The following is a 12,816-nucleotide window of genomic DNA, read 5'->3' on the forward strand; positions in this document are numbered from 1 at the left end:
GTCAGTGAAAATAAGTTAAGAACAACGCGATTTCAAGAAAAAAGATCGCAATTTTTTTTTAACTTTGTGTCGAATTATTTAAATATGATTCAGAAGTTCTAATTTGAAAATATTTTAAATTTACTGTTTTATAAATTAAAATCAAAAATATAAAATACTTTTCAACCGAAAACTGTGCATAAAATTACGTTTTTATTTTCAAATAAAATTGATTGTTTTATTTTATAAATAATAGCTAAAAGTAAAGTTATTAGTTCTTTAGTATTCTTACAAAAACGTTACGTTTATTATTAAAAATCATAAAAGCTTATATATTTATGTCTCTAAAATTAATACAATTTCTTCATTTGATAACAATTAAATACAAAGTACTACTTATAATTAATAGAAGTATTTGGGGCTAACTAATTAATGATATGTTTTGTTGATTTATACTAGTACTAAAATTTATCGCCCGAAATTTACATGTTTAATTAAAAAGAATTTTTATTTGTACAAAAGTAGTAATTTTGTAACTATTCTGTAACAGACTATCTTTGTTTTTAACTATTGTAACTAATCTGAATATGAAAAAGTATCAAATAAACTTTTAATTTTAGATTTAAACACATTTTTTTATCTAATAAATTAATGATTTATTTATTACAGATATTTATACGTTGCAGCTAATACCAGTATTTAAACATATACTTTTTGAAGCAAGTTCATTCAAAGGTTTTAAAACCACCAACGATCAAGTGTGTGTTAAAAGCTTTGTAAGAGTCATTTGAATCTAAATTAGTTTTACTTTAAATCTGTTGAATTTTCGTCTGTAATATAATGGAAGTAAGTTCAAGACTACATCATATATTGCCTTTTTTTTGTTTGAAGATATTTAGTTGATTGTCATAACTTTTTTGATAGAAGTGCTTTAAAAAGTAGATCGGTGTAGCCGGACAGACTATAAAATAAAAAATATGATTAATAGTTAAATAAAACAGTAACTATTTAAATTAGCTTTTATAAAATAATACTACAAACTTAAGAAAGATGACCACTTTAGAAACAATATAATTTCTTTTTTAAACGATATACAAATATTTACAGTTCTGCTTAGAATGTTGTGTGAACTTTATTATGGTCTCTTCTATAAACAACTTTGGATAAACTATTGTATGAGTTTTTTAAAACTAATGTAGTTTGAATTTAAAATATGTCTTATGTTATGAAGAATTTTAAAGCTTTTAAAATACTTCTACTCATAAATAACTGACTTGTATAAAATTTCAAGAAAAAATAAATAAAATAAATACATGTTTAAAAAAGTGGTTTATTTTTGTACAACTATACAAGCATTTAAACTTTTTTAAATAATAAAAAAAAATATAATTCAAATAACAAAAATCTTTATAGTTGTTTTTTGAATTTTATGATTTATCTGTTATTTTCAATTTAATTTTAATTTATTAGGAGGATGACAAAAAGAAGAAGATTTTACTTTTCTACTCAATTCTTGTGACAATTTTATGTTTTACTTTTTTAGTTGCGTTTGTAATGGGATCTGGTGGATCAGGTAATTTTTTGTAGCTTCTTTTTTAATATTAAGTTTTATAACAAGTTTTAAAATCTGAATACTCTAAACTATTTTACGTGTTTATTCTATTAATAACAAACTTTCAACTATTTAACTTAAAGTCATAAAAACAGTGATTCTTTAGTCAAATTTTATACTAAAAATTAGTTTTTAAGTTGAGATATTGTTTTATAATTTTAAGTACACAAAATTAACTTAGATTAGTTTCTTAAGAAAAAAAACATGTTTTTTTTATTAAAATAATTAATGATAAAACTTCTTCTAAGGTTAAAATCTTGAGTAATTAGATGTAAGGTTCTTTTGGTTTTATAGAACACAAATTATATGAATCGAGAAAGCTTGTATGTAGTTACAAAATTATAGAAAACAAAACTAAAATTTAAAGTTTTCGTTTTCTGTTTTATACATTTTTCTTAAAGGAAAGTTTAATTTATACTGAAAAAATAATTTTTAGATAAGGAAGAAGTTCCGAGTATAAAATGGTGTACTATAAACAAAAAAGAATACGAAAAATGCCAAAACTTTTCCAAAGCAATGGAGGTCAAAAGCACGCTTAAAACAAAACTAGATTGCGTAAAAAGTTTAGACAAAAATCTTTGTATCAAGAAAATTTTAACAGGCGACTGTGATGCGGTAACAGTGAATGATGTCCAACTAGCTAAAAACTTTTCTGTTTTGCGTCCAGTAGCTGCTGAAGATAATAATAACGGTAAAAAAAGCATTTAAGGGTTTGAAAAATTAAGCGTATATATAAGGTTTTTTTTCAAAAGAATCTGTTCTTTGCAAGTTTAAAAAATATAGTTTATATTTTCTTTTATGTAAAATAAACATTAAGTGATATTCATACCCGATTATTTTAAGAAACTTGATTACGAGGTTTAATATGAGTATACTATATTTATAACCAAATGTATAATTTACAAAGTTAAATTATTACTGATTTATCATTTAAAACGTCAATAAATTTTAGGTGAGCCTTTTGTTGGCTATTATGCTGTTGCAATTGCTAAAAAAAAAACTGCTGGTTCAGTAAACTTCACTAGAATTGGTCTTGGAGCAGTTAAATCATGTCATAGTGGAATAAATGACCCAGCTGGATTTAGTATACCACTTGGTCTTATATTAAAAAAAGGTAGTTACTAAAATTTTCAAATAACTAAAAATAATATAGCGTTATGCTTAACCTAATTTTAGCTCAACTTTTTTTTTTTTGATCACAGGTATAATCAGGCGTTCCACAAGTAAATGCAAACCTCTCCAGTTGTTAAAGTCACATTTTTCATCTATGTGCGTTCCGGGATCAAAAACAGCTTGTGATCTGTGTAAAGGATCTTGTAAAAACAATGCTTCTACTGAAGAGTTTTCCGGAGACACTGGAGCTTTAAAGTAACTTTTTATTTTTATAATAATAAGCTTTTTATTGCAAACTTGAGTGGTCAAAAACTTTTATTTTTTAAATACTGCAAAAATTTTTATTATCTATCCAAAGGAAAAAGTAATTTAAAAAAAAGTATGTAAATAAATTCAAGTATTTCTGAAAAAAAAACTATTAAGCTTTACTATGTTCTATCAAGAGTAGTTAAATTCATTTTTAAGTTTAATTGTATTTAAATATAAAATTTTTATTTCAATCAATGACGAGCTTTTTGAACAAAACTTAGCAAATGAGTTTTTTAAAACAATATTTAAAATTTTTAAGTGTTAAACTACAAAAGATACTTTATATTGCTGTTGTTTTATCAAAAACTATTTGAGTATTTTTTTCACATAATCTCTAATTTTTAAATTAAAGTTTAAATTAATCTTGTATTTAATGTTATACACGGCATACCACAAATGTTGTGTAAAAGATTAAAAAGTAAGTAATTATTAATTAAACATTAAGGTGTTTACTTGAAAGAGGAGACCTAGCGTTTGTGAAGCATACTTCAATTTTAGAGAACTTTGACGGAAACAATAAAGAGTCATGGGCTTTGGATAATCTACAATCATCTGTTGGTTTTGTAAAAAAATCTAGTTTAAACTTTGTGAAAAAGTTAAAATTAAAGTATGTATATTTTTTAGTTTGTAACTTGTATGTATTATAAATTGTTTTCAAACTTTGATGTTTTTTATCATGCACTTTAAGAATTAGTAAAATATGTATTTCGTTCAGTATTTTTTTTATTTAAAGTATATTTTTTAATTTATTTTGAAAAGTCATTTAAAACATTTGTTTTAATGTGAATCTGTTTGAATGTTGCAGAAGTATCAACTTTTATGCGCTGATGGTACACGAGCACCATTATCGGCTTATAAAGAATGTTCACTTGGCAGAGCTCCTCCAAACGTAATTGTTACGAACAAGAATGCGTCAGAAGAACTAGCACAAAGAATACAGGAATTTTTGAAATCAGCTGAAGTAAGTTTGAGCTTCGTCTCTATACTTTGTTTTAATTTTATTTTTAACTTATTATAAAGATTACAACTACAATTAATAATGATGCTCGCAGTTAAAAAATAACATAATGCGTTAATATTAAATGTTTTTTTACTATTCTATACCTTAGTTATTCTTTTTTTTTTCTTTCATTTCTTTTAGTTGATTGTTTTACTACCAAAGATTTAAATTTTTAGATAATAAAAAAATTATATGTGATAGCTCGTAAAAAATAAATGCTTGTGGTATACGACTCGATAACCGTTTCTAGCCCTTTCTTTTTTAACGTTCAATAAACAATATAATCAACATAAGAATTAAACTTATTAAAAAAATTAAAATATTTACAAAAATGTATTTTTCATTTAATTGCTGAAAATTAAAAGTGAGAGTAGTATAGACTTATCTAATAAATTCTGTATTTATATATTTTGTCATAAATACGTAGTTTTGTACAAATAACTAAAATAACATTTATTTTGATTAAACTTTTCAATATACTTCATTCACTTATAATTATAAAGTTCTAAAAGGTGGTCTAAAGCTTTAAGTTATTAATATTTTTATTCTTTCTAAAATTTTTTAAGATAAACTGAAGACTTAAGTTAAATTTGAAAACTTTAATAAACATTAAGTTATAAAAACTGACTAATAACATTTTTTTTGCAATTTTTTAGGATGTAACTTAACGTTAAAGAAATACATAGAATAAAATAAAGTACAAAAAATTGTAACAGCCTTCTAATTATTCAGTTTTTTTTTTTCGTTCAACTGCAAAAAATAAAAAAACATTTTTATTTTTTTTATATACATATGTATATAAGTTTATCAAATTTACATTAAGTTCTAAAGTTATAAGTCTATAAACTATCTCTTTAAAATTCAAGTTAAAAACTGTAACTGTATGAATAAAAAAAAGTATTAATATAAATACACCTGTGTACTAATATCTAAAGAGTTGTAAGTAAGTTTGTGACATCATCAAACTAATCTTGTTACTACACTTTAGTTTACATTTTCAAATTTATAATTATAATTTTGCTTTTAAATAGAAATTAGTTAGAAAAATTATGGGAAAAATACGGATCACGAGAAAAATTACATACGTCTAGAATATAACTCTGACCTGGATTTTTTATCATTAAAATATACTTTCTACAAATATGTTGTTTGCTTAACTTTTATTTTTTATTTGATAATGAACTAACTATATAATTTTTATTTATATTTGCTAAACAAACTGCATGTCCTGCGTAATACTTCGGACTGGTTTATTATAAATAACTGAGGACCCCTGACTTGATACTCAAATGTTGTTTTTCTTTACAACTAACTTCAAGATAATCTTTTAATCATCTTAATATATTCAAACCAGATTATTTTGAAAATTTGGAGTTTTATTCAAATATTCAACTGTATCTTAAATGTTTATACAACCTTCAAAAAGTATCAAAAAGTATCTAAATTTTCAACTAACTAACTACTTACATTATACCAAATTTTACTAATATAGTTAAAAGTAACTATTAAAAACTTTTAAAAGAAGTTAGCTTAGAAAAACCTGTACTATTAACTTCAAAATAAAAACTTAACTGTTATTTGAAAAAAAATAGATACTGTTCGGTTATCCACCTGAAATAGAAGAAGAAGAAGATTTAAAAAACAATATGACGACAGCAATGCCTCAGACGACAAATAAGCCTCGTAATCGAGCTAAAAGAGCACTTCCAGGTAAGAAAAATTCTGGTAACAAAAATAAGGTTCCTGCGTCTACAACAATATCCCCTTCAACTACTATTGCTACGACAACACAAATGGAAACTACTACAGCAGAGCCCGAAGCCGAAAAAGAAGAAGAAATAATTTTTGAGCTGTTTGGGGATAGCTTTAACGAAAATAACAAAGATTTACTCTTTAAGTCATCAGCTAAGGGGTTTACTTCACTTGGAAAAAACTGTGAAAGTAAAGTAAGTGGTAATTTTTAGGTTAAAATTGGACGTTTTTTGCACAGTTATTGGTAGTTATTCGTATTATTTAAGCTCATAATACACAAAGCTATAACTTTATTTTACAAAATTAAAGATAATATTAAAATTTTTTTTTCGTTGACTGATTTTACTTTAATATCTTTTACTATGCTAAGCTGATATTGATAACTTATTTAGAATTTGTTCAGGCATTATTAGGGATTGAGTATTTGGACGGGCTGACTTATTCAAAAAGCTGCACGAAATCAAAAGTTAATGAGACAGATCTGAACTGTTACCTTCCAAACGAAATACCAATAAAAAAACGTATGTTTAGTTGCAATTCATTAATTATTTTTAATATATTAAAATCTAAAAAACGGCTTACTTACGGTTAAATTTTTATGTTTACAACAACACGCTTTTCTGAATTATACGAATAAATTTTGAGTTAACTAAAATGTTTTATAGTTATCTTATTTTTCTCATTTTTAAACAATGAATAATAAATTAAATCGGTCGTCGCTGTTTAAGATACAACACCTTCAGTGTCTAAATTGATCAATTGTAGTATCATACATAGTTTATATATTTTTTAAATCTAGTTTATAAGCTGTAAAAAATATATCTTTATGTAATTTTTTTTTTTATAAAGATAATTATTTGGTAGAAATAAGATAAGATCCGAAGTGTAAATATTGATAACAGAAGAAGTACTTCGATGGTGTGTCATAACTAAATATGAAATAGAAAAATGCAAACAAATGAACAAATCTCTGTCAACAAATAAAGAATATAGTAAAAAACTTCAAATTGATTGTGTTAAAGGTAAAAAAAAAATATTGTAAAATCTATATACGTTTTTGTTAAATTGTACTTCCAATAGAATATATTGGTAACTTTAATTTTTTTTTTATTTGAGTAAAAATCTGTTCGCTCTAAAGTATTATAATTTTATATAAAAAATTTGCGGTTCAAAATATCGATAAAAATGTAATTTTCAGTATTAGTTTACCAAGTTTTTAAAATACTATAAACATATTTTTATAGTATAAGACAAAAAAAAAATTCATTATGGTTTTTAGTTATTACCAGAAGTGTTCTATAGAAAATAATCATAAAATGAACTCAAAATCATTACTTATACAACATTTGTTCCTAAACTTCTCAAAATTTTTGAAGAGCTTTTTTAATATCTAAAACAAAATTGTGCACATAAAGATCAATTTAAATTAATTATATTTTATTGCAGTTGTTTTATTGTCTCTTTTGATTTATTTTATACTAAAACTTATAAAGAAGTATCGTAAATAAAGTTTTAAAAAGTTAACAAAAAGTATGATCAAACAATACTTTTATTGCAATATATTTTCAGCACATATAAAATAACTCATTTATAATAAACAAATATGTATAGAAGTTTTTTGGCGTTGGTGCACACTTTTGAAAACATTGCTTTGAAAAATGGTTCAAATTCGTATTTACTAAAACACGTATGTCTTAGAATAATATGTATAGTGTATATTAAAAACGTTACTGTACTAGAAACTTCTGTGAGCAAAGATTTATTTTTGTGATAGCTTTGGTTTATTTTAAAAAACTAACAGTTTTGTGGCTTAAGTTCAGTAACTACAAGTTAAATACCAATAGAAAACTTATAACTAAATAAAACAAATTTAGTGCAAACAATTTTTAAGTAAAATTTGTTACTTTTTTAAGTTTAGTATTCGTAGTTAAGATTGAGAACCACTTTTATATAATAAAATATTTTGAGATAAAAATCTTCAATAGATTTAATACTTAACAAAATGCATTTGTTTAGATTATTTGTAAAAGTCTTAATTAATTTGCGTACATATAGGTTTGTTATTTCACTATAGTGGTTTTTTTAATCAATTTTTTATTATTTTTTTAATGAAATTCATAATTAAAATGGTGAAAGATTTTTTTTCTTTTAAATTTTATTTTCAATACAAGTTTATAAATCTATTTTTTTTAGCTTCAAGTAAGCAAGGTTGTGTTTACTACATGAAAACTGATGTAGCTGATGTAATGAAATTGGATGCTCCAGAAATTTTTAAATACAGTAGAATGTACCAATTTCAACCTATTGTTACAGAAGTTTGGGATAAAGGTTAGTATTGTTATTGTATTTAATGTACTAATAACAACAAAGTACAAATTGGTACAAACAAACAATATTTAGTATTCAATTTTATGTTGAAAGTTGATTTAAAAGATTTTTATAAAACAAGTTTATAGATTATAAAAATATTTACAAAAAAAAAGGTTTGTTTATGCATATTTTCAAGTAAGAATATATGCATAACTATTTCGTATCAAAAATATAATTTTATGATTATTTATCAACATTTCAAAGTATTGCCGTTTATAATCAAGTATTAATTTTGTATAAGAATTTCTTAAACAAAGTTCTGATTTTTAGAATTATTAATACTAGTCAATTGAAAAAAACATACTTTAACTTGATTTTTGTCTATATAAAAATAAAAAAATCATTATTTTTACGCAATATTTTTTTAGTAGATAATAAAGTTATGTTTATTAGTTTTGTCAACTAGCTTTTGCAAAGCAAGTTTACAAAAAAAAAATAACTTTAGACGAGAAAAGTGTACCGATTGGTACTTCATACTACGCTGTGGCTGTTGCCCTTAAACTTAACTCTAGGAAAGCATTTGATTTTGTAACTATGAAGGGATTAAAATCATGCCATGTAAACTATGGTGACACTGCTGGTTGGGTTACTCCTGTTGGCCTATTGAACAACAAAGGTATAATTAGTTTTTTTTTTGGTGTTGAATTAGCTTACTTTTATTAACAGTTACTTATTACAATAATGAAGATAAAACTTACTTAAGAAATAAATGTTGCCAATTTATTTATAGGCTTGTTGCATGCCGACCAACTTAGATGTGATATACCGTTTAAAGTTAGCGAGTATTTTAACGCAAGCTGCGTCCCAAATATCGGAAAACTAGACAAAAGTGGAAAGTTATGCAAAGCTTGCAAAGATGGCTGCACTGATTCAGGGACTTACGCGGGGTATAAAGGCGCTTTACGGTTTGTTGAAACAAAAACATTAAAAGCATTTAAGTATACTTATACTAAACTACTTAAAAAAAATAGGATTTAGTGTTTTTAAAAACTGTAATACAGTAAGTTTTCGCGAGTCTTCGCACTTGTTTGGTATAGTTTATTGAACAACAAAAAAAGACGCTCACAATGTTTGGTTTTAGGACCTAGTGAACGAAAGAACCTTTCGGTCATCAAGTCGCATACTTTAAACGTCTTTACAGTCTTGATAGGACAAGTCTTGGTAACGAACTCTCATTTAGTTACGCGATTTAGAATTCTCAAATAATAAAAATATATAATTTGAAAAATCTTTAATGTTGTACAAGTTATTGTATTGAAATGAAAACATATTTAAACATTTAGTATAAACTTTAATTACTTTTTTTTTTAATCATTTAAACTATAGTAGGTATATTTGCTACCTCTCGTTTAATTAAACACTTTTGCTCTGGACGTAATGTGTGTAAATTCACGATGAGTTACTGTACTCTATTATTTGTTTTTACTTCGTTTATAATAACGTTAGTACTTGTTTGTCAATCTAAAAACAATCTTTAAAACTCATACAAGTTAAACTATGATGCTTTAGTCATACATGAATTGAAAATCTAACAGGTGTGTAAAAAGTGGTGACGGAAATGTTGCTTTTGTTAAACATTCATCTATTAAGGATTTCAAGTTTGATGAATATGATTTCGAGTACTTGTGCCGTAATGGTAAGCGTGAGCGCCCCAGAAAATACAAAAAATGTAATTTAGCCCGAGTAAGTTATAGTTTTTTGGTGAGCTAACGTAACTTTGTTCCACAGTGCTAAATACGTTCGGTAATAAAGTTCGATAAATCTTTCAAAACAAGACATACTAAGTTGTAAAACCTTAGTTTATTTTAGCATTTGGAGTATTTTGAAGAACACTTTTTAAAATTCTGTTTTAGGTACCGGCAGACGCAGTTGTGATCAACAAGCATAGAGATAAAAACTTTAGAGAGAGAGTCTGGGAGGCATTGAGAGTTTTACAAGTATGTTTTAACGCTAGTTTTTTGTAGTTTCAATTGAAAAATAAATAATGAACTGTTAACTTTCAGAAATCTAAGGACTACGATATATTTTCAAGTCGAAACTACAATGAAAACAATGTGCTCTTTAAAGTAAGTTAAAACATAATCTTATAGAGAAATTTTTAATGCAGGTTTTTCAACTATGTTAACTACACAAGTACTAGGTTCGATTTTGAACTTTTGTTTAATATCAATATAATATAAGTTGTACAATGTTTGTGAGTAATAGCTTTCCCTAAAATTAAATTCATATGGATTTATTTAGAAAAGTTTAGTTGATACTTTTAAAGAAAACTAAAATTTTAAAGCTAAACTTCTTAACTTTAAAAGATATCATTAAGTATTTAAAACATTTATTTTTGACATATTTTTAAGAAGATAGTCAAGTAATTATAATTTGTACTTGTGTTACAGAAAGAAATTATATTAAATTCTGTGCGGTCAAAAAATGTATACATATACGTGAAAAAATATTATTTTAAATTTGAAAATTGTATCTAAATAATAATTTTTTTAAACTTTAAACTGATTAAATAAAGTTAATCTATTAACATTTATTATTATTATTTTTATGTTTTAGGAATCGACGAAATGCCTGGCTAAAATTGACAGTACTTGCGATTGGCGAGATTATTTAGGCGAAGACTTTTTGGAAGCAATTCGAGGAACATACTGTATCACAAACCCACCCTCTCACTACCAACGAGTTTGCAGAATATCGCATTGTAAATAACAATCAGTTTTTTGTTTTATCTCAAGTGTATGACGACCCTGGTTGAGTCTGAAGACTTTTCTTTTTTATTTATTTCGTTTTTGAAATCATGATTTTACAAATTAAGTACTTGTGAAGATCTTTCTAAGTACTTAAACTGTTTTTGAATACAATGTATAGCAAATTCTAATATACGTTTATTTATATATCTTACTTCGTTTAAATTAAGTAGCAGTAACTTTTATACTATATGAATTAGTTTAAAGCTAGTTGATTTACTTCGAAATTCATTTTAGATGAAACTTAATATTTAATCAGAAAAAAAAATAGGTAAATTGTTTAATAAAAATTATATATTTGAAAAAGTCAAACATAAGTATTTTATAGCTTCATGTACAACTTTTTTCGAGTCTATAAACACACCTAATAAAATTTAAGGATTTATTTTTTTAAAGTTAACATTTGTGTTGAACAATTAAATGTATAAAAACTGATACTACAAAAGCCATTTTATCTCTAGAACTTAAAATAATACATAGTACATAGTATTTAAAACAATTATCTAATCAATTTAATCTGTGTACAGCTCCTCAATCTTGACAAACGTTTATATATTTATATACAAACGTTCTATTATTAACGTTTAAGAAAAGGGTTCTTATGCTAATCGAACACTGAATAAACTGTTTTAACTTAAAAATGTTATTCTCGACTAATTTTTTTAATCCAATAAATGTTAAATGGAAAGCCTGCCTAAAGACGTCCTAAAAATTTAGTAAGAATAGATTAGAACTTGTTTTTTAGGGTAGCTGTCTAAATTCACGAGCGTACAAAATTGCACGAGGGGACAAAATTGCACGAAAACACAAAATTGCACGAAGATACTTTTGCACGAAGACTAATTTGCACGAAGGTTTACTTTTGCACGAGACAATTTTGCACGAGGGGATATTTTTGCATGAGAAGACAATTTTGCACGCAGACACTTTGGTACGAATGTCATTTTTGCACGAGTGACAACTTTGTACGGAGGGTCAATTTTGCACGGATTTTGAATCCTGCCCAGGGACGGGTCAGAATTACGCGTAGACATTTTTGCACGAGGGGACAAAATTGCACGAGAAGACTCTTTTTCACGAAAAAAATTTATATAATATTTAAATAAGATAATAAAATCAGAATTAAATTATTTAATAAGTAGATAATAGTATTAAAAAAAATAAAGTAAAAAATAACAAATCAAAAAAAATATTTATAATAATAATATTTGAAAAATCAAATAACTAAATGATAAACAAATCAAAAAAAATCAAAAAATAAAGAAGATTTATAAAAATTAAACAACTAAATAATACATACATTAAATAAAAGTCAAAAATAAAAGTTAATAAAAAAGATCAAAATTAATTAATTTAATAACTAAATTAATCAAAAGAAAAAATATAAAAAAATGCAAAACGAATAAATTAAATAATTAAACAAAAAATCAATCAAAAAAACTTGTATAAATAAAAATAAAAACTAGATTACAAAATTAGATTCTAACCGTTATTAAAATATAAGTACCAAAAAAAGTTTTGTTTATATTAATACTTTTATTTTGTTAAGAAAAAAAAATAACTAAATGTAGCTGTTGTATGATTCTGTTGGTTTCATTTTAGTCAAAAGCTTGTATCTCCTTTTTTTTCTAAAAAAGTAATAAGAAAATAGCTTCTGATAGTGCTTTTTTACAAATCTGGGTAGGATAAATACAAAAATAGAGCAAGAGAAACTTAAGAGCTAATTAGAATAAAACGAGTGCAAACAGTGATGCAACTAAGATAAAGTTTAGAAAAATAGAAAATAATGATATTTAAATTATGTTTATATTTCTAGAATCCTTAGATTTTGTAGATATAAAAACAAATCACAGGAAATTGGCAGAACTTGCCAGTTTTTCAATCAAAAGATCTCAAAATTTCAGTATTTTTAACCCTCTAGAGCCTAAATCTTA

At 24.6% G+C, this 12,816-nt stretch overlaps 1 protein-coding gene across 1 annotated transcript; it reads left to right on the forward strand.

The window, feature by feature from the left end:
- Nucleotides 1-652: 652 nt before the first annotated feature.
- On the forward strand, nt 653-11,214 carry LOC145833985 (melanotransferrin-like). Its single transcript, XM_082941283.1, has 17 exons — nt 653-825; nt 1,450-1,552; nt 2,028-2,282; nt 2,544-2,705; nt 2,794-2,959; nt 3,459-3,567; nt 3,819-3,974; nt 5,606-5,959; nt 6,169-6,286; nt 6,668-6,787; nt 7,959-8,093; nt 8,581-8,751; nt 8,866-9,040; nt 9,671-9,818; nt 9,989-10,072; nt 10,139-10,201; nt 10,692-11,214. Exons 1-17 carry the CDS (start codon nt 820-822, stop codon nt 10,842-10,844), a joined length of 2,478 nt encoding a protein of 825 aa, XP_082797409.1. The 5' UTR covers nt 653-819; the 3' UTR covers nt 10,845-11,214.
- Nucleotides 11,215-12,816: the final 1,602 nt, after the last annotated feature.

Source organism: Thalia democratica, chromosome 4, assembly GCF_965202585.1.
Source record: "Thalia democratica chromosome 4, ktThaDemo2.hap1.1, whole genome shotgun sequence".
In the NCBI taxonomy this organism is placed as follows: Eukaryota; Metazoa; Chordata; class Thaliacea; order Salpida; family Salpidae; genus Thalia; species Thalia democratica.

Coding starts and splice junctions, on each gene's coding strand:
- LOC145833985 (XM_082941283.1), top strand. Junction 3,568..3,818: donor TGGATAATCTACAATCATCT/GTTGGTTTTGTA, acceptor TGAATGTTGCAG/AAGTATCAACTTTTATGCGC. Junction 6,788..7,958: donor TCAAATTGATTGTGTTAAAG/GTAAAAAAAAAA, acceptor TATTTTTTTTAG/CTTCAAGTAAGCAAGGTTGT.